The 26,515-nt window shown below is 33.0% G+C and overlaps 2 protein-coding genes across 6 annotated transcripts in view; one reads left to right on the top strand and one right to left on the bottom strand.

The window, feature by feature from the left end:
• The first annotated feature begins 3,331 nt into the window (after positions 1 to 3,331).
• Positions 3,332 to 26,515, top strand: part of LOC111050889 (arginine kinase) — a 62,864-nt gene continuing 39,680 nt past the window's right edge. The window contains exon 1 of one of the 2 annotated variants that reach the window (XM_039443234.1): positions 3,332 to 3,810. In XM_039443234.1, coding sequence (XP_039299168.1) covers positions 3,767 to 3,810 — 44 coding nt within the window. In that variant the 5' untranslated portion in view covers positions 3,332 to 3,766. The remainder of the gene's footprint in view (positions 3,811 to 26,515) is intronic. The other variant, XM_039443230.1, reaches the window with a different exon arrangement.
• LOC111055153 (ataxin-2-like protein) overlaps positions 18,856 to 26,515 on the bottom strand; it is a 50,342-nt gene continuing 42,682 nt past the window's right edge. For 3 of the 4 annotated variants that reach the window (XM_039443206.1, XM_039443215.1, XM_039443221.1), the window contains exons 3-4: positions 23,005 to 23,128; positions 19,862 to 22,450 (exon numbers count right to left, since the gene is read on the bottom strand). In XM_039443206.1, coding sequence (XP_039299140.1) covers positions 20,003 to 22,378 — 2,376 coding nt within the window. In that variant the 5' untranslated portion in view covers positions 22,379 to 22,450; positions 23,005 to 23,128 and the 3' untranslated portion in view covers positions 19,862 to 20,002. Of the gene's footprint in view, positions 22,451 to 23,004; positions 23,129 to 26,515 lie in introns of all 4 variants that reach the window. The other variant, XM_039443209.1, reaches the window with a different exon arrangement.

Genomic DNA, 26,515 nt, shown 5'->3' on the forward strand with positions numbered 1-26,515 from the left:
TACTCAAGAAAATCAAATTGACAGATCAACATGGAAATTATTCATGAAAGCAGGAATGTGATAAAACCTGAAATTATAAATACAATTACGGTATTGTTTCAAATTAGACTGTGATGCTCTTACACATTCAAATGGATATATTGATTTTTTTGGAATCAACACGATGTAACAATTATTGTAAAAATACAATGAAATGAATACATCATTCGGATAAATTGAAAGTCATTTGCAGAAGAAAGTTAGTCAGAAATATCATGAATAAAACATAAATTTCATAAATAAGTACATCATTCTAGACTGTACTGTAAATTAATTAAATTTGCTTCTGCACTGCCAACGCAACAACCAGTGAGTCGCAGGATGCTAATTGAATATAATTAAATTTACATGTTTTCCATATAATCAAAACCTACATATTTTCACTACATTTTATACATTTATTCACTATATTTCTGCATAAAGACATAATCGAATGTAATATAAATAAATATTCAGAGTAAAGCAAATAATGCTATAATAGTATAGGCCTAATGATATAACTATAATGCTTTTATAGTGTGTATGAGTAAATAACAAAAATAAGCTGAAAAATAAAATGAATGATAGATGTGGAAATTATAAAGTATAAATTCATTTTTTTCAATGGAATGACCTACTTGATAATTGAAGAGCCCATTTAATAAATCAAAGAGATATATAATTTTTAGAGAGATGAAGAAAATTCCAAATAATATGATATTGCCACCATGTTGGAATATAGTAAGGGGAGCACTGGTAATAGTAATACTGGTATAGAACCTAACATGATAATGAAACCCAACACAACTACAAAAATAAAATTTTTATTTTAATTTTCAGATCATATAGTAATCGATTCTCGAGAGAAGAGTATTGAAGTGCATGTACCATAGCATTGATACAAAGCAATACAATAAAAACAAAATCAATCAATTTAATAATTAAATTATCAAATTTAAATCACCTTAAAAGCTTATAAAATATAAAACAAATATTTTAATCTCTACTGGAGCAAAACATAAAGAAAAAAGAAGTGGCAATTATATAACCTGAAAATACTTGTACCAGAATTCACTTGAACTCACTCACTTCAACCCTTCAATGATCACAATAAAAATGAATAGAATGCTGTGAAAATCTGAATACTATAGTATTGATAATGGGATGAAACTTTTAAACAACCTCGCAGTTACTATATTACTCTATAATTGAAGTTCTAGTGGAGAATCTTTAATATTATGGTTCTTTATTTTTTCACATAGAAGAATATATCAACTCTCTACTGTAAGATATTTTACATGAGAATCTAGCTGGATTATTCTTTTCCACCTTGATGAGAGAAACGTCCAAATAGACTAGAAGTTTACAACTTTCATATTAATGTATAGTGTCAAATTTGTATTGGTTTCATTAGCCATGCTTTTTGATAAATAAATTGTCCTGCGAGAATCACTTCAAATGGTACTTCAGTTCTTTCTGCTGTTAAAATGAGCAGAAGGAATATTAATTGCGATGGGAAATGAACCAGATTTTATTTTCTGTATGATTCTGTTAATGCTCTACTTACTAAACTTTCAAATGCAAACTTTTCATTGGATGGGATTGAGGAATGGATGTGCGAAGAAATTATAATAGAGGATGAAGAATTGTCTTTCGATACCTACTTTCAATTAATCTGATATTATATATTCATGATGCTTTACGTGATTCTCTTTCCATCTTTAATTCACACATATTGTGGCTTTCAATATTATTGGAACAATATCCTACTTGTTTGACTTGTGATTGCAAGGGTGAAAATTTAAAACGAAAAAGGATTTTGTTACGGTAGCCTACTCTTTATGAAAATATACTTGCATGGTTTTCATCTTGAGAATCTACTGAATTTTTAGATAGGACGGTATAGAAACGTAGATTTTAGCCTACTAGTAAGTACGAAAGATAAGCTACTATCACAGAACAGGTCATAAAAATTCTCGACTCAACTAGTCTAGGCCGATATATATATATAATTTTTAATGCCTCCCTCAACCGTATCATACATATTTATTACTTATCGAAGTAATAGTATGCATATGTCATTTGTAGGATGGTAACAATCTATTTGTTTATGAAAACCAGCCGTATTAAATCATATTATCTTATTCTATTCAAGATATAAACAGCAATGTAATAATAAATTGTAATTGTAATACCGTATTGTAATAGTGGCATTGTGATCAATAAACTTAAAATATTATTGTTATTCAAAACCGATTATGAAATCATAATTATTGTTATAATCAACTGGGTTGAATCTCAAAATATATAATATTTAGACGATTAAGTGAAAATTTGGATTCAGCGCATGTCAAAACATGAGATACAATCAGAAACATTGACTTGTTGTTTCGAGCGCCATGGAGCAAATAAGATTACAAATTTTAAACGCAGTACTGTACTTGAGTATGACGAGAGGGTTCAGCCGCGCCATACCGCGAGCTTTTCGAGTTTTTTCCGAAATAAATATATTGAATTCATGAATAACAATAATACGTACATAGACCCACAATATTACTGTAACAATACAGTAAAATTGGAACGTACTTGGTTTGCGATCAGGTGAACTGTTTTATTATTATCATCAAACCTTGTGAAAAATTGATTGCAGAAAATAATAATCAAAAAGTTTGAAAAATTGTTTTTATGTAAATATTCTCTTTGTAAAAGGAAAATAAAAATTACACCTTTCGATGAAGTGAGACCTCAATACATACATTGGATTCGGTGATCTTTCATCAATTACCGTACTGAACTACAGTCAATTCAAGAATAATAATTATTCTATTATTGTAAACTATCCTACATTTATTACATCGAGTATCAAGAATGAAGAATTTTATTGGCCATAAAACAACATTACAAAATGTAAGCAATAGGCTCAAATAGTACATTACACTCGCAGAAAAGAATAACAGTCATGTTTTAGCTGAAAACTGTTCTTTTTCCAATTTATACAATAACTAAGTTCAAAAATATACGTGAGTCACATTACGATAATATTGAACAACTTCAAAACAACAAAAATTGTTATAAATTACAATTTTATTCTGAATTTAGAATTGTAATTTCAAGGTTGAAATGAGATAAATTGAGATCAATTTTTTTGTCCATTTTGAAACATAAATTTAAATGAGATTGGATTAATTTGTTTTCAAATAGTTTTGCAAGTTTCTGGAGAGGGTGGAACATGTGTCTTGAGGCCTATTGAACGGGCAGCAGTGTTGCCAGCAGCACCTTGCAGATCAATAACAGGGAGGAAAGAGGGTTGGGTGGGAAGAGGGTTGAGGGTAGAGAAGAGAGAGTTGAGCGCCAGAGTCAGAAGCAGCCGAGCTAGAAAGGTTAGGCTACAATCGACTCCTTTTCCGGAAGGAAATTTGCACGCTTTAACACGCTGATTCGTCCGACAGCGTTTCCGAAACTGTCCGGGTTAAAAATAAGCATGCACCAGAGATTCAGTTTCACCGCAGTCAGTTAGGTAAGGAACGACTGGCTTCGTTCGCTCTGTCCTTTGGACTCATCTCCGTCTCCACCATTAATCAATCTTATCAACAAAAGTATTATCATCCACATCGATAGTGAGTTATGTGCGGGTGTGCTGTTTGAACGAGTGCTTGTGCATCTGTGTCTGGCAACAAGTCATCTCATCTCTATCCCTCGTGAGACTTTCTGAAGAGACGACTAGGATTCAGATACCAACCTAAACACCATGTTCGCGCTCTGGTACATCTACCTTGGCTGGGAGGAGTACAGGTTGGTACCACTGCTTTCTAGATATTACGCTGGGTTCGATTCGTTGCTTGTTATTTTTATATCAGGCCTCGGCCAATCTACATAAATGATATTCACACAGAAGGTGAGACTAGACTAGTGCTCTTTGGGCTGCCACACTACCAACAAATCAAATCAGGAATATGCCTGCTAAAAAAAATGTTTCATGATCAATGTTTCAATCTCAAATAGAAGAAAGAATATTAATTATGATGATAATACAAACACAAACCAAGACAAAAAGTTGAAAGGTACTGCTTTATCAGAATAGAGTTCTTCATGATTGTAATATTTTGATAGAAAGGTTCATTATTGAAGGGCCAGCATGGATGAAATTGAATTATGAAACTCAATTTATTGATTTCCATTCTGTAGTTGGTAATTAATGCAGTAGGTAATCAAACTCTTACAAATTCAAAAGCTGAAACTGCTTAACAATACGTATGAAATAATAGTTAGCTGATAGAACTATCATTTTTGTCTTCATGTTTCAATATTTAGATTGTGTATGAAATCATAGCCTATCTGAAACTCACATGAATATAATAACTGAAAATGAGTACCTATAGTTGGATAGCATTTTAATAATTTAAGAAATATATCTGTCGAAAATGTTTTGATGATAAAGAAAGCTGAACTTCAGGGCTTTTTATTACAAGGTAGTTTATAAAATACAAATAATATGAGTTCTTAACAGGAAGAAAATTAACAGTGAATTATTTAATTTTCATTTCACAGAACATTTGACGAGAAACGACAAATTGAAAATGGAATTATGTGTTGATGATTTATTATCAATTCAGTCTGTTAAGAATGACAAAGTTTGAGAATTATCATAGAACCCTACAGCAATAATAGTAGTGTAAATTATGAATTAGTTCTTCATTGGAAAAAAATTGGATATCAGTCTTGAATTAGAGATCCACACTTGAAGCTATATGTAACTCATAACAAATAGCAACGCCAAGATAAACTGAACTGAAATAGCCCATCTTTTTCTTCCTAATACTTCTATGAGTGAATGATTTCGAGGTACAGTTTCATTCAGAATGACTACAGTTTAAAAACATCTGGAGATAGGTAATATAATTATTATTGACAATATTATATAATAATATCATATTCTCCACCGTTATCAATGGAAAATTTATCTTTCATGTAGACTCAACATGGATTTGGGCGTGACCTTATAAATGAGACAAAAGGAACGAGCAAGGCTTAAATAATTCTGTTTCACACTGGGAATGATTGATTTTCCTCTTGACTCTTCCTCCCCACCACCCATTATCCAATTTTCTTTCCTTTATACTGTGACCTACATCTTCTTTACACACATTCCATCTTCCGTCTCCCCACCCCAAACACCCTTCAATGCTTCTTCCTCTGCAAATCCCTGTCAGTCATCTAGATTACTTACATTCTCATATTTCTTTGCAATATATTCCCAATTATTTGTACATATTATTCAGAAATAACTAAGTTCGAATTGCATTTTCATTCTCAATAATAAGCATAATATAAAATACAGGTACATAGAAAAATTATCAGTTGAAGCCAAAGAATTGATATATGTACATTGAAAGCAACACCAATCTCTTTTAAAGAGTACATTTTTACAAACCGAAAGAAGAAGTCGAGAAAAAAATAATTAATAGCTTGATAACGAGTCAAATTATTATAAAACTAATAGCCATATGAAGGAGATTTGGGACAATAATCCTAATAGCAATAAACGCACTTGATTGAATTGAAATAACTTTGATTCGAGTACCTACACTGGAAAATACAGAATAGCATGTAGATCGTACTGTATGAAAATAAAGGAGGTGAAACTTGCATTTCGTAAAAAAAGAGAATTAGGGGATTTCAGAAAGAAGGCTTTATTTTATCAATATAATTGTTAATATTTCTAGTTAATGACCTAGACTCACATATCTTCCTAGGTCCTATAATACGATTTTCTGCATACATTCCAACAAACTCAAAAAGAAAAAACCTGATCAATTTGAAAGGAACCGTTTTCGAGGGCTCAATAGTACCGTAAGCCCAATAGCAGTATTATCATTTCTTATCTGTCAAGGAGTAGATAAATCACTCCTGACATTCAAGACCATGATTAAATCTGCAGGATACCTCTCCCCTACCCACTTATATCTAAAACGGAGTTTGATTCAAGAGAAAAATGGAAATTATTGAGGGTAAAAAGTTGTCATCGTTGGAATAAAACTGATTGAATAGTGAACAAGTTGAAGAATATATGCAATTATTTGAGACTTGAAAAATTTTAAACTCTATTTTAATTCTATATTGATTAGATTATAAATTAACTTCTGAAGGAAATGGAACACATTTTTAGATGGTTTCAATTTCAAACTTTCTTGCTGTCATTATAGAAACATGTTTGTAATAAGATAAGAGAAAAAGGTATATTCATTAAATCTAGCCATGTGGAATATGAAATTCAAAAGATTTCAAGAGAAGAGGAAACTTCTGGATTAAGTAGAAGATTAAATAAAATAAAGAATCGAATGAATAATATAATTGATGAAAACAATAATCTCTAATAATAATAATAATAAACACTAGAATATTGTCTAAAAACAGTATCACAAGTCAATAATTCCTATTATTTTAATAGGAAGAGCATTAACAAGCAAGATCATCTATATTCGATACTGACCCAATTTTAATGTTGAAGTTACAAAGTTTATTGAATTTTCATTCTTAATCAAACTAGGTAGGCTAGCTGCTTATCATATAACCTTACAAGCATTTCAAAAATAGAAAAAATGTGGTTATTATATAATATGGGCTCAGTTATCCAATGTAGTGAGAAGTATTTTGCCCTTTCCTGTACAATGCAGGTGATGCATTTGACTACTGAAAAATATATCTCAAATCAGAAACATCTCTCAAATAGAGTGAACAGAAAAGAATCCTACATCATCATGCCATAATATATACAATTACATATTTTGATATCAGAAAAACATTTCAACTTTATTATAAGTTGGATATTAGAATCAGAGAACTTTAATGAACATTGTAGTTATTTCAATTTCAATACTTCTTAAAAACAGAAGGTTTTAAGAGGAATATATTGTGATGGTTCAAGTGGGATATCAAATTGAAAAACCACGAAATGCACTTCTATTGAAGTTGGTGAACAATTGCAAGAAATAGGGACACAGCACGCAGCACGCAGGTGCACGGTACGAAAATAACACCACCTCCACTCCCAAAAGCAAAATCTAGAGAGATAAGTTATAAATAAGTGAGTATGCACTTACTTCCTGCGTGCTTTTCAAAAGTATCCCTGATGAAATCAACTGTTGATCAATGAGATTTTAATCACTTTGGATATTTAACAAATATATCGTGTTGGTGCGCAAAAGTTCAACATTGGCAGTATCGTAGTTTACATTTAAACTATGAATTATTTCTTGATTATCGTCAAACACATGTAATTTAATAATTTTAATTCCATTAAGATACAAAGAATTGGAATGTTTCGTTATAATAAAATATCGTTAATAGGCCTACGTCATAGTTTATCAATTAGTATTTATTGGTTTATATAGTTTAATAATTTTTTATTTCAATACCGTAGCTTCCAGAAATAATTTGTATACTTCCACACCCATTGAAGAGACAAATGTTGATCAAATATAAAAAATACGATTCGAGCTCGATAGGAGTTTTGATTTTTCTATACTAATGATATGAATAAAAATGAGTCTCCATAAATAAAAACCAAAATTAACTTCCCCAAATTCTCATTTTTTAAGCAGAAAAAAGAAGTAATAGCAGATTATGATAATAATTGGTGATCATTCTATTAAAAAATATTTCGAAAAGTTCATTAATAGATGAATAAATTTGGAAAAATGTATTAAAAGTAAGCGACAAAATATTCGAGTGGACCTACTGGTAAATGAGAGTGGTGAGTTTTGTGAGACGAACATTAAATGGCATGGACTACACATTTATTTTTAGCTGACATCAGTTGAGTTTAGCTGACATCACACACAGATGGCGCACAAATGAACAATTTGAATTTGGTTTCTATTTATTACTTGATCCACTGACAACATAATATATTGTGAAAATAAGAGTGAAAAGTTAAGTAGGCCTATAGTTGCTAGTGCAATATGCAAAACTCACTAACAATATAAACTTACATAAATACAATCGGATAGTGCATTAGGCCTTCTCAATACCTCAACCACAATTAATACTTTACTCGCATCATTTCAAAGAAGCAGCTATGGAGAGAGAATTGTTGTACTCCTTAAAATATTCGTCAGTGATCAATGTAGCACTATAATGATATTTATGTATTTCACTTTATGAGAGAAACATTCATGAAGCTCAATCTTTAAATGATATAACAACCAGTATCTATATATATTGGACTTTAGTAAAATACATTACAAGTCAAATTAAGTTGGAAGCTTCAGCTTAGAATCAAGGATGTCTTATTTTTATTAAATACCGTACATTTTTTGATAAAACATCCAAACGACGTCAAATAACATGAATACCATAGCAATTTATAGTAAGCCTGAGTATTATTTCTAAAAGTTCATTCTCTAATATTTTTATGCAATTTTGTACTTATATATTAGTGGAACTGACTGAAGTACATTTCATACAATTTTCCAAATACTGTAATATGTTTTTACTTCTTCTTCAAGAGACAATACTCGTACTTTTATGCAATGAATTCAAATTATTACTGTACACGGTACTCAATTACTATAGGCTACAATGGACAATTGTTTCCCAGTAAAAAAATTTCTTCGGTAGATTTTCATAGTCATAGTTTTCATAGTCATTCAGTTTTGATCTCGTAGGCTTTTCCTCATAATATGAATCCCAATTCACCCCTCCCAACTTTAGGCGCTCATATATCAAAAAGTAATGATCGGAAAAAAAATGTTTTCCAGAGAAAACATTTTCATTTTGATAGCTTGATTATATACAAATCGAAAAACTTTGAAAAATATCACCAGTAGAAAGTTTATTTTTAGCCTTTGCACAGCCTTAAGTCGTTAAAATTATATTGGTACCGGTAATTGAAAGATGGAGTTACATTTTGAATTAATCCACGCCACCGCGGATGAAAGCTTTGTTGTGGATTCACTTTGCCAACAAACTTCTTCACATTATGCTGTTATGAATAGAATGTATCGTGATTTATTGTGGAAAGTACAGCTGCACAGTTAATTGATTCTTGTTGAAGTTTGTTTCATTGAAAGTGGACTCCTAAACTTTCATTGCAGATGCCAACACAAGAGTGTTTTGAAATCACTTATAGCCTACTGAGGGAAAAATTAAAATTATTATAATTTACGGTGAAAAAAAATTAATACTGCTAATTAAAAAACACTATTGCTTTTCACGGGGTACTGAGCGAGTAGTTTCACGAGGATGTATTGATATAGATTTAACATAATAAGTTATATTATTAGAACATCGATTATGAAAATTGGTTTATCAAAGTTATATTTATTTATTGGATAGAGCAAACAACACAATAGTCAGAAAAGAAAAAACAGGCTATTGTCCAAAATTTATTTTATTTCATCTTAATTTGGTCTCAAATTTATACAGATGGAAATAAATTGGAAGATTGTTCAAATGCTAATCAATGGATAATTTACTAAACCAAATCCCAATTAATAATTTAATTGGGATTTTCGTTTAATAATAATTAATCAAATTTATATATTATATATTTTCATCAAATTATTCCCCCACATGACTTCGAAAGTGACTAGCCAAGTTAGGATTTGGATTCATTCTCAAATTCATGACTATTGTCAATCGCAAAAACTCCTGCTCTATTTCTCAAACTTGATTTTGGAATAGGGTGGTTATATTTCTTCATTTTTACATCCAATCAATCTTTCAATGGACACATCCGATGTTGTGTTTCTAAAACTTCTTAAGGAATTACCATGCTAATGATTTCCATTTTGAAAAATATTTAAACATTCCAAAATGAATCAGTTTTGGAAATTCTACATTAAATAAGCAATTGATTTAATTCAACTGTAACTGACCAATAAAGTATAAGTATAAAATATATTATAACTGAATATCATATGTATTCATAACTATCAAAAAAGGGCAGGTCACACCGAGCTCGCTACCGCGGAGGTAGTACCTCGGCGGTAGTTTCACTTCGCGAGCCAGGCGAACTTTTGAAACGTCTCCTAGTGGGAGTACCGCTAGCGGTAGTGAGCTCGGTCTGACGTGGCCAATCTAACATGGAAAGCGAACTCCAGAACTTCGCCATCGGTAGCGCTCTGGTTGCCGGCCTTCCCCCACTTCTAGAGAACCAGCCTCATCAAAACAATAACAAAACCAAACTACCGCTGGCGGACGTTTTTTGGTGTGAACTGCTTCCAGAAAAACTACCTCCGCGGGAGCGAGCTCGCTACCGCTAGCAGACGTTGGTGTGACGACCGCTAAAATTAGGGAGAGAAACAATTTTGTGTTTATCCTGTTGATTCTCTCCCATTGAGTGATTGAGCAATATAGGTGAAATATTTATAATATTTTAGATGAAAGAATGGGCTTATAAACGTACGGGATGGGGAATACAAGAATGACGCAAAATCATCTAGTCTGAACTAATGAGCTGATTAACATCAAATTCTGAATAAATATTCTTAATTTACCGAGGAGTAAAAAGTTGAAATATTTTTAATGTAAGAGCAACTCTTTGTATGAGCTAACGCTTTAAACAAATATACTTATTTATTTATTTAATTTACCGAGGATGGATATATGCCTATTTTCAGTTCTACAAATTTTCAGTACCGGTATGTCAAGTTGACAATTCGTCAGGTTTCAAGTGAATCAAGTTTCAGTCCGTCATGTTTCCAGTTTATGGTATTTTCCTTTAGTGTTCATCTATCTAAGGAATATAAGGAAGGAATTGGCTTATACGTGTACGGGATAAGAAATACAAGTTTGTAATATGTATTATAAGGGAAATTTCCACATCATATGTTACTATAGAACTATAATCTAGATAGAGTACCTCTTCGAAACAGTTGTCAACTGGCAACTAAATTAATAATTTTGTCAGGTTGGCATTAAGTTGAGTTGACTTTGTTAGGTTGGCACCAAGTTGCAGATTTAAATGCATTTATCGCGGAAAAATTGATTGGGCACTGCTACTTCAATCCTGGGAATATTATATTACTAGCAGTCAGGCTCGCTTCGCTCGCCATATCCGTTTAGCCAGCCGTTTAGTCTGGACCCCCGACTGGATTGTCCTTACATATGATAAAAATGCCCAAATGAAAAATGCAGGCGAGCGAAGCGAACCTGCTGATCTCATTCTTGGACGATCCAGTCGGGGGTCCAGGGGGCAGAGCCCCCTTGCTAGACGGATATGGCGAGCGAAGCGAGCCTGACGGCTAGTATTATATATTTTCATCAAATTATTCCCCCACATGACTTCGAAAGTGACTAGCCAAGTTAGGATTTGGATTCATTCTCAAATTCATGACTATTGTCAATCGCAAAAACTCCTGCTCTATTTCTCAAACTTGATTTTGGAATAGGGTGGTTATATTTCTTCATTTTTACATCCAATCAATCTTTCAATGGACACATCCGATGTTGTGTTTCTAAAACTTCTTAAGGAATTACCATGCTAATGATTTCCATTTTGAAAAATATTTAAACATTCCAAAATGAATCAGTTTTGGAAATTCTAAATTAAATAAGCAATTGATTTAATTTAACTGTAACTGACCAATAAGTATAAGTCTCAGTATAAGTATAAAATATATTATAACTGAATATCATAATATGTATTCATAACTATCAAAATTAGGGAGAAAAACAATTTTGTGTTTATCCTGTTGATTCTCTCCCATTGAGTGATTGAGCAATATAGGTGAAATATTTATAATATTTTAGATGAAAGAATGGGTTTATACACGTACGGGATGGGGAATACAAGAATGACGCAAAATCATCTAGTCTGAACTAATGAGCTGATTAACATCAAATTCTGAATAAATATTCTTAATTTACCGAGGAGTAAAAAGTTGAAATATTGTTAATGTAAGAGCAACTCTTTGTATGAGCTAACGCTTTAAATAAATATACTTATTTATTTATTTAATTTACCGAGGATGGATATATGCCTATTTTCAGTTCTACAAATTTTCAGTACCGGTATGTCAAGTTGACAATTCGTCAGGTTTCAAGTGAATCAAGTTTCAGTCCGTCATGTTTCCAGTTTATGGTATTTTCCTTTAGTGTTCATCTATCTAAGGAATATAAGGAAGGAATTGGCTTATACGTGTACGGGATAAGAAATACAAGTTTGTAATATGTATTATAAGGGAAAGTATTGCCTCATACATGTACGGGATAGGAAATACACAATCGACACATTTTAACTTATAAATTATAATGAACTGATTAACTTGCAATTTTGCATAACGATTCAGAATTTAACGTTGATGGATATCGGCTTATTCTCATTTTTTATCAATCAATTGATTTCAATTCAATGAATGAAACAAATCTATTCAATTAAATTTGTGATTCAAAGTTCATGTCCAACGACCAAACAGAGCTTTTTCCAAGGGAATCCGTGGCGTAATTGGTAGAATGCGTGACTCATGAATGAAATGTTGTGGGTTCAAGACTCAACACTCAATTTTTTTGCTGGAAATTTTCAATCCAGATGAAGTTTATCCACGTAATTTTGACTAAATGAAAAATGATTATTGTATTTCTGAATGTTCCCTGGACATAAGGAAATTGTATTTTACAACACAAAACTTTACCCAGTGCAAAACATGGGTTACCTGCTAGTTGAATAATAAAATACACAGTCTATGAACAAGAAGTGTCTATGGATATTAATTTATTTTGTCGTTTATATTGATGGTCAAGCACATATACCGTAGTTAAGTTGGTTATGTGCTGAAAGAGCCGAACCATCTTAATACTGCCATTGATGATTCCAAATTAGCCTCAAGTTATCAAATGAAATAAGTCTAAATAGGTCCAAGTACAAATAAGTCTACTTAGTATTCTTAGATCAATATACAATATAATGCAATTTTAGCTCAATAATCTATACAATAAAAAATAAATTCTAGAGCAAAAAAGTTAATATTTCACTGTACCGTAAATAATTACTGTACATGGGACGCCTAACGAGAAATATTATTTTTTAGAGACGATGCTCTTGATTTGTAACCACAATTCAAATAGAATATTCTTTCAAGTTGTAAGATTTTGTTCTTCTAAGCGTTATGCGCAAAGGTTTAATCATTATTTATACGAATGTTTCTAAATTTTTTGTTTCGTTCTTGAAGAAATATTTACAAAATATTACGACATGAAACACGCTTGGATTGGTACAGTACATTCAACGGGCAATTGGCCTAGTTAGTCATATTTTTTCAATATCCATTTGTGCCAAACGAAAATCAATCACGACTGCTTAGACAAATCAATTGGCAACTAAATCCTACACGGGTACATATTAAGCAGCTCACAATTATTTGTCTGGCGATTAAAAATAGCAAATATTGCTATTTAGAAAATTCGTATAATAATGAGAAAATGTCTTCATTAATAAAAATAAATGTCAAAAAATCAATGTAAGTTCATCTCTTGGACAGGGTATACAGTATACATTTCTGTAAATTAATAGCTTTCTATATATTAGTTATTTGTTTGACGGTCTTAGGCACTGTTTTGACAATGATAATTGTCACAGAAGCCTTGTTTATATGTTTATTTATCTATTTCATTCCATTTGTTATAGATGATGTGTTGAGTGTTGACTAAGAACATCAGATTTAACTGAATTTGGTGGGATGAGGATGATAGCTTGCTATTATGCTTCAAATTTTGGTTTAGGAGTAGTACCTAATTTTCTGGAGGATGTGTTGATTATGAAATGAGTTTGAACAAAAGATTTTCAATCGGTTTACAGGCAAGCATTTTATGAGAAATTTGGTGATTATCAGCTTTGGAAGGTATTGTCGAGCTCAACAGGTGTGGGTTTTGTTTTATGCGAAAAGACCCATTCACTCGAATGAGCTTCTAGGAAAATAATTATATACTGATAAATCCATACTGTACTTTATAATAAACCCATATACTGTATTTCAAGTATATTGGCTTAGGATAAGAATTTATGAAAACCTCACACATCAGGAAATAGAAGATAAGTCTGCTTGGGAGCATTAGCTGTAGGTAGAAATCATGAAGCAAGAAATCATGAATTCTTGAAAAAGATAATTTTAATTATTTCCAAAAATTTCGTAAGACATTTCGAATAATTATTTTGCAGTAAAGTTTGCCATGATTTAACATGCAGAAATAAAATTTTCAAGAACCTTTATTGGAGTGGGCTCAGCAAACTGTCAATAACAATAAAAACAAAAAACATCATTCTATTCTAATAATTATTAACATTACATTCTTGCAGAGCACAGTATAGGTAGTGAGCCTTCAGTCGACAGAAAGTTTGCCATGATTTAACATGCAGATGTAAAATTTTCAAGAACCTTTAATGGAGTAGGCTCAGCAAACTGTCAATAATAATAAAAACAAAAAACATTATTCTATTCTAATAATTAACATTACATTCTTGCAGAGCACAGTATAGGTAGTGAGCCTTCAGTCGACAGAACATATCTTAATACTCGCACACTTGAAATAGAAAATACAATCCAACACACTACCTCCAAAATAATGTATCATACTTAACATTGAGTTTATTGTCACTCACTCATGTATCAATACAGACTCATCATAATATTAATATGATTTATATTTCTGACACATCATTTTTTTAAATGTGCTGAAACAAGCTACTAATAAAAATCAATTATTTACAAGTAAACAAGTTCATATTAGATTTTTACATCGACAATAATTTATTTAGTTTTGAGTTTATTGGAAAAATGGTAATTTCTGATTAGTATATTAAATTTTTGGTCTGGAATTTGGTCTCAAATTGATTTGGTGATAAAACATAATCTACTTAGACTATTCTATTTTATTTATAGATTCGGGAGAGAAATATCACAAGGATAGCCTTATTTTCTCCTCCTCAATTATTCTAAAGATGAGTATAATGGTCAAAAAGAAGGAATAAATTAATAAAAACAATATAAAAACTTGTAGTAAAAGTTTTTAATAATAAAGGGTACTACAAGTTTTTATATTGTTTTTATTAATTTGTACAAAGGTAGCCCAACCCATATGAGTGAAGTGTTTTTAAGAAGGAATAAATATTCACCAAATCTACATGATTTGATGGAATGTGTGATAGCAGACACGTAGGCACGTATTTTGATTTCAGTCTTCCATGAATATGCTCCGAGGCAGAGCTGAGTATAGCAGAGGAATGGTAAGCTACCGCCAATAAAGCGACAACGCAAGCATGCCGACGGACATCCCAAAATAAATTGAGCTGGCGCAACCCTGCGCCCGTGCGCCCCTGCGTCCTGCCTACATTGCCCGGTTGATCGCATGCCAAGCTATCTCCTCCCACATTTCTCCAAGCCAAACAACTTTCTCTTTTTTCTGCTTGTTTCTACTTTTAATGGGTTACATCCCCGCTTAAGATCAAGTTCAAGCTGCCTGCCCACAATTTTTACAAATGGATAGTTTTCGAGAAATGCATAACTAAGATAAATGGTCTGAAATGCTTCTTTAGAAACTGAATGGAATCTTACAAGCATTTCATGTGCTTTCTTAAAGGTATAGTCCAAGTAACCTGACAATAAGTACTAAAGTTCAAAAAATATTGGCTACAATTTCATTTTCCATGTGTTCAATATAGAGGGAATGTTAAGTTGTGAATTGAGTTGTCACTTGGAAGTAACAGTTTTGCACAAAAGGAACCAACAAAACTTTCAAAAGCAAAGTTATGGCTTCCAAGTGCCCATATAATTTAGAAAAAGATTGATTTCATTTGAAATATCAATTATTTGGAAATCGATATTGTCTTTATAATTCAATTTTTCTATAAACGAGTGATTGGTGATTTTCACTCTTACCTCTTATACGAATAATTTTTTCTAAGTGAAAAGCATTATCGAACATTTTCAAGAATATCATTTTTTCGTTTTTTAGGGGTCAAAATATTTGTTTGACGGTCAAAAATATGCCTCATGTCTCTCTGGTCACTTATTATTTGAAAATCTACAATTGGAGAACTAAACTTAATACAGTACATTTGAAAAAATGAATATGAAAAAAGATTTTATTGAATGATGGAAAAGGAATATTCTAAGCCCTTTCGAATGAGATGAGGCTGTTACTTATTAATACCTTTTCTTAAAAATACCTTTACATGTTTTAGAAAAGAATATTATGATCACCCCGACACATATTATTTTAGTGTGGTATCATATTAGAACTAAGTTTAGTATTAGCAATTTTGTATGTATAATATAGCAATTATGTATATGTTTTGTCAATAAACTCCTCTGGTTGAAATTCATTGGCATCAGAGAAATTATTATAATTATTAATATTCCTATAAATACGCAAGATAGGAATATATTATAGAAGGAAGAAGTGAATACAGTACATGAGTATTTGGAATGGATAGATAACTATATCTACTGTATGTGAAAACGAGATAACAGTTTTAAATAAATGGTGATTATAAAAAACTCTACAACTTCGTATGTAAACGGCAATTAGGTTCATGACAAAACATATATTGTGTACGTATAAACGTCAATACTACGAGCATTACAGTAGCACATACATACATGAAAATAATACAAATGGATGAAAATAACACAAAGAACTACAAATTTATTAATTTTTACAACGCAAATCAAACTTCAAGTGCTTTGAAACACAACGACACCTTTCTCAATTCTTCAAGTGATTTTAATGAATATTTATAATTTTGATAGATATTTATGAACTTTTTCAAGTTGTCAAGTCTTTTTATATATTGTAATTTTGATAGATATTTATGAACTTTTTCAAGTTGTCAAGTCTTTTTATATATTGTAATTTTGATAGATATTTATGAACTTTTTCAAGAATATCATTTTTTCGTTTTTTAGGGGTCAAAATATTTGTTTGACGGTCAAAAATATGCCTCATGTCTCTCTGGTCACTTATTATTTGAAAATCTACAATTGGAGAACTAAACTTAATACAGTACATTTGAAAAAATGAATATGAAAAAAGATTTTATTGAATGATGGAAAAGGAATATTCTAAGCCCTTTCGAATGAGATGAGGCTGTTACTTATTAATACCTTTTCTTAAAAATACCTTTACATGTTTTAGAAAAGAATATTATGATCACCCCGACACATATTATTTTAGTGTGGTATCATATTAGAACTAAGTTTAGTATTAGCAATTTTGTATGTATAATATAGCAATTATGTATATGTTTTGTCAATAAACTCCTCTGGTTGAAATTCATTGGCATCAGAGAAATTATTATAATTATTAATATTCCTATAAATACGCAAGATAGGAATATATTATAGAAGGAAGAAGTGAATACAGTACATGAGTATTTGGAATGGATAGATAACTATATCTACTGTATGTGAAAACGAGATAACAGTTTTAAATAAATGGTGATTATAAAAAACTCTACAACTTCGTATGTAAACGGCAATTAGGTTCATGACAAAACATATATTGTGTACGTATAAACGTCAATACTACGAGCATTACCGTAGCACATACATACATGAAAATAATACAAATGGATGAAAATAACACAAAGAACTACAAATTTATTAATTTTTACAACGCAAATCAAACTTCAAGTGCTTTGAAACACAACGACACCTTTCTCAATTCTTCAAGTGATTTTAATGAATATTTATAATTTTGATAGATATTTATGAACTTTTTCAAGTTGTCAAGTCTTTTTATATATTGTAATTTTGATAGATATTTATGAACTTTTCAAGTTGTCAAGTCTTTTCATATAATCACCCGGTATAAACAGCTCATTTGTTCCTACACTCTGTGTACATGACTAAACCAAACATGAATAATTCATGTAATATTATGGTGTACATTGAACAGGATTCAATCCTTCAAATGGCCTGAACAATTCTTCATAAGCGAGTAGCTAGTAGACTTGCATCCTACTCTTACATAAGGTACCTATAGGAACAATTGTTAACATGGCATGTATAGTATATGTTCCCAATTAAACAGAAAACATCAATAGATAACATAAACAAGAATAAAGTACTAACAATACACATAAAATAATGATGTTCTATAGTTCCCCCAACACACAATAATCGACAAATGAAGAATTTAGAATAATTCTATCATCAAAAATGATTATATAACACAATTTTTTTTAAATTAATTAATCAGATATTTTTATATTTAGATATAACACATATTTTTTAGATTTATTAATCAGATGCCCAAAATGGATTTTAAAATGTATATAATTGAAATAAACAAAATGGCATCAGTTCAAACCAATGGCTTATTCAACCACAATGGAGCTAGAAGAAAAATAAACAATTTTCCGATTATTTGCCATTAAATGTTGATTTATAACATCCCTACTCACTGCTCCTTGGTATTCTTTGGGAAAACGAAATACAGTGTCAGTATACTGAGTTGTTCGACAACTTTAACACAATTTATACACGTAACAAATAATTATAAACATTATGTAACCGTCAATGCAAGTTCATCTCGGTTTTCATTTCTAGCAAAGAAATTCACGAAGTTACGGAAATCTGATAATTGTTTACATTTTATAGAATGCAGAGCTTGCTTACGACTACTGCTAACAATAGCAAATATATAACTATTAAATTTGCTGCCATCTCAAAACAAATAGATTTGTATCCAGGTTTTACATTATTATACTGTACAAGCATTCAATATACTATATCACTGACATTTCAGTAACTTTGTCACTAGTTACAATTTGGAAATGGCCTTTACATTTTGAAAGAGCATTTTAATTCATTAATTTTGTAAATTTAATTTTCATAAATTTAATAATTTTGCCACTTCTAGTTCAGGTTACAAGTTTGGAAATAATTTGTAAATTATGTGATTTAATGATTTTTCACGACTCGAATCTAGCTGGCTTATAGACTTGAGTTTCAAGACTCAAATCTATAAGCCAGTATTCAAAATTGAAACTTTTATAAGTTGGCGAGTTCTTACAGCTCAATGAAGAAAACAATACAACGAATATGGAGAATATTTCTATGGGGAAATGCTCACACACTCACACAATAAGATATACGCGAGTATCAAATTAATGAATGACATCATGTGTATCTTATGGGAAATATATCATCAGTACTATTTGGATAGAGATGACAGCAAATATTACAGATTAAATAAAATGGGAAGATAAAATGGGAATTCTGTACCATATAATGAAATGTTATCGATTTTATGAAAATAATATGCTTTGTCTGTTCCATAATATTTCATTTCAATTAATTTAATGACACAAATATTCAATTTAATGACACAAATATTCAATAAAATCAACAAATTGATCCTTCAAACTAAACGCAAGTTTACAGAACATAGTAATTGATCACAATACGCCTGTTAATAATTGGATCACATTCAACTTAACCAGAGTTCTAAGATCCATCAATTATTGAGTTGCCTTGCAAACTCAAACATTTCAAACTCCGTTTTACAATTTAATCAAATGAGCTAACTGGAAACAGACCTCATTAAAACTAGATTTATTGAACAAAGTTCGAACGAAAACTGAAAATCGTCAGCCCAACCAAGTTCTAACATAGGCTCAGCCAACTCTCGACAACTATTCTATTCTATTCAGATGGATAATATTTTCTACCTCCAACAACACGACGACAATTATGTATTACACTCGATCACATTCCTTTTCTGTTTCAAAGTCAATTCACAAATACTCCATCTTCATTTTAAGATAGAAAAATTGTATTTGACAATCGATAACAACACGGTAACCACCATTAGCACCAATTCCAACCATTTTAAGATAGCATTGTTTGTTTTTTTTTTAGTCGAATTATTTATCCCAATTCGTTTGTGACCTGTTTTGGTATCTGACGAAAACAGGAAACTGCTACCTATTATTACAATAACCGATAACATTCTTCTAACGAACTGGTTTTTTCTTTGCTGATCATTGACTGTGAGGAATAACTTGAATATGTTGAGGCTGCTGACTTCCAACTGGGCCATTATGGTGGTGATGAATGTAGCCCTGCATGGTGCCTTGAGCGGCGGCCATCATATGATAAGGCGGAGGGGGTGGAGGCGGAGCATCCGGCAAAATGGGACTCAGCATGGGGAAGGTGTGGGTTGGGGGAGTATGCGGCGGTGGACCTCTCTGATGAGGCGGAGGCGGATAGTTTCCGCTTCCGCTACCGCCACCTCTACCGCTACCGCTGCCGCTACCGCTAGTAGATCCGTTAGATCTGCCAGCTCCACCCAAAGAGTGATATCCGCCACCGCTAGTCTGCGACTGGCCCGCTTGGTCGGGAGAAGCGCCAGGAGGCGGGTGTCCGTGACCGTGTCCATGTCCGTGACCGTGGTACGGGTGGTGCGTGTGCGGCCCTATGAACTGCATTTGTGGGCCGGGGCCTGGTCCGCCTCCAGTACCAGAGTGGTGGTGGTAGTTGATTGCAGTGGACATGATGGGCACCATTGCACCACTGCCCTGCTGAGCTACCATCTGCACCATCTGTTGGTAGGGCTGCGGAGTAATATGGCCTTGAGGTGAGTAAGGCATGGTGAAGTGGGCATGAGAGTGCATGGGAGCCAACAGGGGCTGTCCTGTGGCCGCAGCAACTTGCATCTGCGATGGCATAGTCATTTGTACTTTCCTATATCGATTGGACTGGTTAGGAGCTGCATTGTAGGCAGGTTGAGCAGTAGTGAACCCGTATGCGGCAGGCATAACCATGGTGGCGTGAGGTGGAGGAAGAGGCGGAGTGGCCTGACTCCAACTGGGGGTCTGTGGAGTATGCGGTCGAGACGGAGTAGGAGTGCTTGGTGAACGTGCTATTAATGGCTTGGCGTTGGGATTATAGACAAACTCCTTGGCGTTAGGGTTCAAATTGGATTTCTTGAGTGTCGAAGTCATTTTATCGACATCTGGTGTGGTTGGTTGGTCTTTGTTTGTCGGCTCAGAATCAACATCATTGGTAGCTACATTAGCAGTGGACTCAGTAGTCGTCTTATTTCGATCGTCTGCTGGCTCCTTGAGCTTGAAATCCTCCTTGAAATTCTTCAATTCATTCAGCTGTTTTCCGCGACCTCTGTTTGTATGAGCAGAGATACGATGGCCATCAGAAGTGGAGGTCTGCACTGTAACCGCAGTAGTCTGCACAGATTGTGTAGTCACGGCTGTAGTTGTTTTATTGTCAGTATTCGTTGTCGAAGACGCAGATGTAGTCGTGGCAGCTACAGTTCTAGTTGCAACGGTCGTTGTTTGCTGCTGCTGCTGCTGCTGCTGTGTCGTTGTCTGCTGCGGCTGTGTCGGTGGCTCATATCTTGCGTTGTTAACGTCAGCCGAATTGTACGAACGACGTGTGCGAATGGCCGTACTGGAACGCTGAGGCTTGGGCACGGTTGGTGCGGAGGTGGCGTCACCATTGCGTACCTGCGGTGGAGACGGAGGAGGTGGTGTGGGCGTTGGGGGTGGATGATGGTTGTGGTGAGGTTTGGAGGCGACGGAAGATGGAGGTCTGGAGGCGGTAGCTTTGCCCGCCTGCTGGTTGTGCTTTCGCTTAGCAGGCAGTACATACTTGTCGGAGAAGCCATTATCGTTGGCAGGCCTAGTAACCGCTGCAAATTTCTCCTCTTCGTTCTCACCATTCTCCAGTTCCAGACGCGCCTTGTACGTCGGATTGTTCTCGATTTCATTCGCAATTTTAGTCGCCCTAGCTTCGGCATCTCTGTAGTCTGTTGAGTCTCCTCTTTGGATCTGTGTTGTGTACCCAGGCATAGCGTGATCGAATGTCGATGTAACTCCACACATTTGCTCATTCTTTTTGAACATGTCGTTCACATCCCACCCATTTGCGGTTGCGCCGTCAAGTTCAAATTCGTCACCATTACAGCCTGGGCCTTCCCAAGGCTCCAACTCACGTTCACCAACTTGACCATTGAATTTACTAATCGCTGTGTCTGTTTGGAACGTGTCTTTTGTAGCAAACTCCAAGTCTACATCCTTCAATGACATAGACAGGATGTCTTGTGGTCTGAAAATTAGTTTATCAACAACTGTTCGCGGATCAAAAGAATTTGGACGAGTTTCATTCACCTTGTGAGCCATTTCAATGACGATATCAAAGTTACTTGAAAATGTGCGGAAAATGCCTTCGTAGGCTTCTCCATATTGTGTTAAAACAATAACTGTGTTTCCAATATGTCCAGTGATTGAGTGCATGAATAGAGAATTGTTGTAGACACCCTCGGCAGCTACATTTCTTTCAGGTCTCCCAGGCCTTGGCGATCTTCCGGGAATCACACGACTTTTTCGTTTGCTGTTCATTTTAATGTCAATCTCCTCTGTCTTGCCGGAGTAGGCGCTCTCCAGTTTTCTTGTACGGACCGGAATTTACACCTATGGAATTATAAAAACGAGTTATCACAATGCACTAACAATTTCATATAGCAAGTTAGTTGCTTTAGAATAGGTTGATGGATAGTGTAATTCTCAAGTTAGGAATGGTTGCACCTTCAGGCAATAACAGAAGTGCAAAACTCAAAGTGCAAAACTATTTGTGGTGAGAAGAAGCAGAACTAGAAAAAAGTGGATTACAGTAAATCAAGTGGATGATAAGAGCTAAAACAGGAGCTTAAGAAAACTTTCAAATTGGAATAATATTGAGTTTGAATTATTGGTTAAAAGCTAAAACAGATGCTCAATAAAACTTTCAAATTAGCATAATTGAGTTTGAATTATTGGCCAAGTCGCCAAAGGATGGCTTAGCACACACACAAAGACCATGATAATTAATGTTTATTTACCGAAGCATCAAGGAACGTCAGAAAAAATCAAGACACCATCTGTTACTGAATGATTTCTGTCAAATACAATGATAATTTTTTTTAAATATTATAAAAGACAGAAAATTGAATTGATTGTTAAAAATAAAAGAAATTGACAACACTTACCTGAAACTTTTTCATAAGAATAGTATAACAGTTTTTCGATTGAATTATAGTGATATCCTGAGAATATCACGAGAATCAGATCTCCTATTATCTTGCTTGGTTTGATTATCTGCTAGCCAGGATTCTGAAGAGAGAACAAATAAAAATGTATATGTAATTATCATGAAAACACGAGAACTTCTACAAGGGAAATATAGAAAGGAAAATATACATAAATTAAGATTTGATTAATATTAATGAGAAGTAAAAATACTGATTAAAGTTTTTATTAGTCTATTAAAAGCATTTTTCCACGAAAGATGTAGGTAACAAAATAATGGTGTGTTCAATAATAACAGTAGAATAGGAAGCTCTCTAGTGCACTCTAGTAACTATCACAAAGTCCAATTTCAACAGAATTTCCAATTTGGGACCCTCGTTCAGCCAAAATTCTATTTGCCAAACAAGAACGCTTTTCAATGTTAGTTTTGAACAAATATTTTGTTATTTGATCGCGGGCGTGATTTCGGACTTTGAGTGGAAAAGAGGAAATTGAAACGAATGGGCGTTATTCGAACGAGAGAGACATGAAAAGGGTAGAATGAGAGACGATGGCCTGCAGATTGTTTGGCTAAATGTCGTCTTCCGCACCAAGCACGGACACTCTCCTCTTCTTATCTGTCATGCATATACAGTACTTTATTAGGCCAGTCATCGCGTCACTCAGTCGCATATCTCTTAATATTTTTTCAACGATCAATTGGTAAAACTAGCTGGAACTTCTCCTGTGCAAGATCTTATTTTTAGAAAATGTAGAGTAATACAGATTATGCTCATTCAAAATTTTAATAATAGTCTGAGTAGCTCTATGAATGTGAAATGAACAATGTTATAACGAATGGGGAGAGGAATGTTGGAAATTGTTTAGTTGTTATTGTAGGCCTATTGACAAATTAGTTCAGTCAAATGGTCGTTTTTCAGGAAACAGCCCCGAAAGAGTTTTTCTCAACGGTTATTTATGTATTTTGGGGCGCTGAATTCTAATCTGAAATTTTCTGACACGCCAGAGGGTGGCTTCACTCCCAAAACCCTCAAAATTTCGGACTTTTAAAAAGTTTTCCATTTAATCTCGAAAATCTTGAGTTTTTCGAGAAAAAAAATTCTCTACAAAATTAAAAATAATAAAATTTCCAATTAATTGAGTGGTCGCGCAGGATTCTACCATTTATGGTTCCGGAGCTACAATTTTTAAAAAAGGGGTATTTTTTAGGGTTTTTCAAAATTATGCAAACCTACCACTTCTAACCTATACAACTTGGATCTTTTTCTAGTAATGTTGAAAAACCACTCATCACGTGGAAGAACAATTAATTCTGAACAGAAATTTTCGAATTTAGTAGAGGGGAGAGGGGGGATACACCCCAAAAACAGAAAATCATGTCCTACAGCCAAAATAGGTACACAATTTCCATTATAATACCTTTTCAAGTCCTTTCTAACAAAAATATACCTATTTCGGCTGAAATCATCTTAAGAGGGTTATGTTCTATGAGAATCACCGTTGGATACACTAAATACCAGTATTTTGTAGTGGGGGGGGGGGTTCATGCATAAGGATACGTCAAGGATCAAAACTTTAAACACATAACTTTTGACAGAATGATCAGATCTTCTCGTACTACAGCTCATTATGCGAGAATGTGAAAATAAGGAAAATATCGCAAATTTCTCATATATTCAAAGCTGCGTATATTATGAAACACTTCAGATAAAAAATGTAGCGAGCATAGTAATAATATATACAGTAGCGTATGTGTTTTAAACTAAGCTAATAAAATGCCAACTTCCTAGCTTTTCATCTTTCAAATAACTTTTCGACTAACAGTCATAAGCTAATGGCTAATTTGACTTCTCTTGAAAGACGATATTTCAGTGTTTTTGAACGCACAGTGGGCCTAGTCGCGTGTGAGAGAAGCTTCTCATTTAAAACAGACAGTCCCGGGGTTTTTGGCGCTAGATCGTATCCAAGAATACATGACTATTAAACAATCTCAAATTGTGTTTCTTCAGCAACGCTTGCTTGATGCTCTGGAAGAAGTCCAGAGTTTTGTAGAAGCCTGAACAAAAAATCAAAACAAAATCAAAGACCTTGATTGCAAATGATAGAGATACAAGTTCAAAAACCAGTACTTTAAAACAAATTATATTAATATTGTACTCATTTCATTAAGATACTATGATTTATAATGCATGACATTATGATTACGGTACTAGTAAGTGGTATTAAGTGTATTATTGACCGAGCGAAGTGGGGTCTAACATTCAAGTCGACGGTTTGGAATTTCTCTTAATGTTTAAATGTTTGAATGTTTAAATGTTTATATGTTGCGCAATTACGGCGAAACGCGGTAATAGATTTTCATGAAATTCGACAGGTATTTTCTTTTTTTAATTGCGCGTCGACGTATATACAAGGTTTTTGGAAATTTTGCATTTCAAGGATAATATAAAAGGAAAAAGGAGCCTCCTTCATACGCAAATATTAGAGTAAAAATCAGACTATAGGATTATTCATCATAAATCAGCTGACAAGTGATTACACAGATGTGTGGAGAAGCCAGTCTATTGCTGTATTTCCATAAAGTCTATAGTTTCAATCAGGTTTTTGTGGATGAGAATACTGCGTGAGGTCTACTTTTCACAGAACTACTAGTATGAATAGAAGAGGAAGTACAAAATAAATATAAATGAAAGAAAAGATAATCAACCCACCTCAATAATATTTATATGTGAATTGAGAAGAATTGGGAGAAACTGACAGAAAAAAAACTGAAATAAACTACAGTAGGCTACAGTACTTGAAATGAAGAATGATAAGTGTCTACTGTAGAGAAGAAGAGTTTCAACTTCTCAGTAGCCTCTCTATTGATGAGCAGAACGCCTGGATTGAATCTTATACGTAGGCCTACAGTATTATACTTCAACTCGATGTTCGATTTGTTATTTTAAATCAACTGGATAATAAATTCTGTCAGTTTGTAACTAATATCAGGAGTTTGTTACAAGTTTCTTTTCGCCAGCCAATATTTTTATATAAAATTAAATTAGAGAGTATAGCACAAATAAAGAAGTCCATAATACTAAAATATCTGAAGTAGATAAATATTTAAAATACTTTTGAAGGAGAATCTCTTGCTACATGAGTACAATTATTTCTATGAACAGAATAAAGAAACTATTTTTCATCAAATAAAACCAATTAAATAGTTCATTTATTCTTGTATTGTTTATTAATGAATATTAATTACATAAAATATTACATGTTTGTCTACCATTTTTTGCACCATTAAAGTCATTAAAATATTTATTTTTATTTCTATTATAAGGAAAACAATTGATTGAATTCAATCATTTTGACGATTGAATTAAATTTCAAGAAACTTTTTTCTTCAAGAAGAAACTTTTTCTTCTTGTTGAAGAAAAAATGTGTTATTTCAACTTCACCCACATATTCAAAGCTAATTAATATGTT

The sequence above is a fragment of the Nilaparvata lugens genome, chromosome 1, assembly GCF_014356525.2.
Source record: "Nilaparvata lugens isolate BPH chromosome 1, ASM1435652v1, whole genome shotgun sequence".
Taxonomy (NCBI): Eukaryota; Metazoa; Arthropoda; class Insecta; order Hemiptera; family Delphacidae; genus Nilaparvata; species Nilaparvata lugens.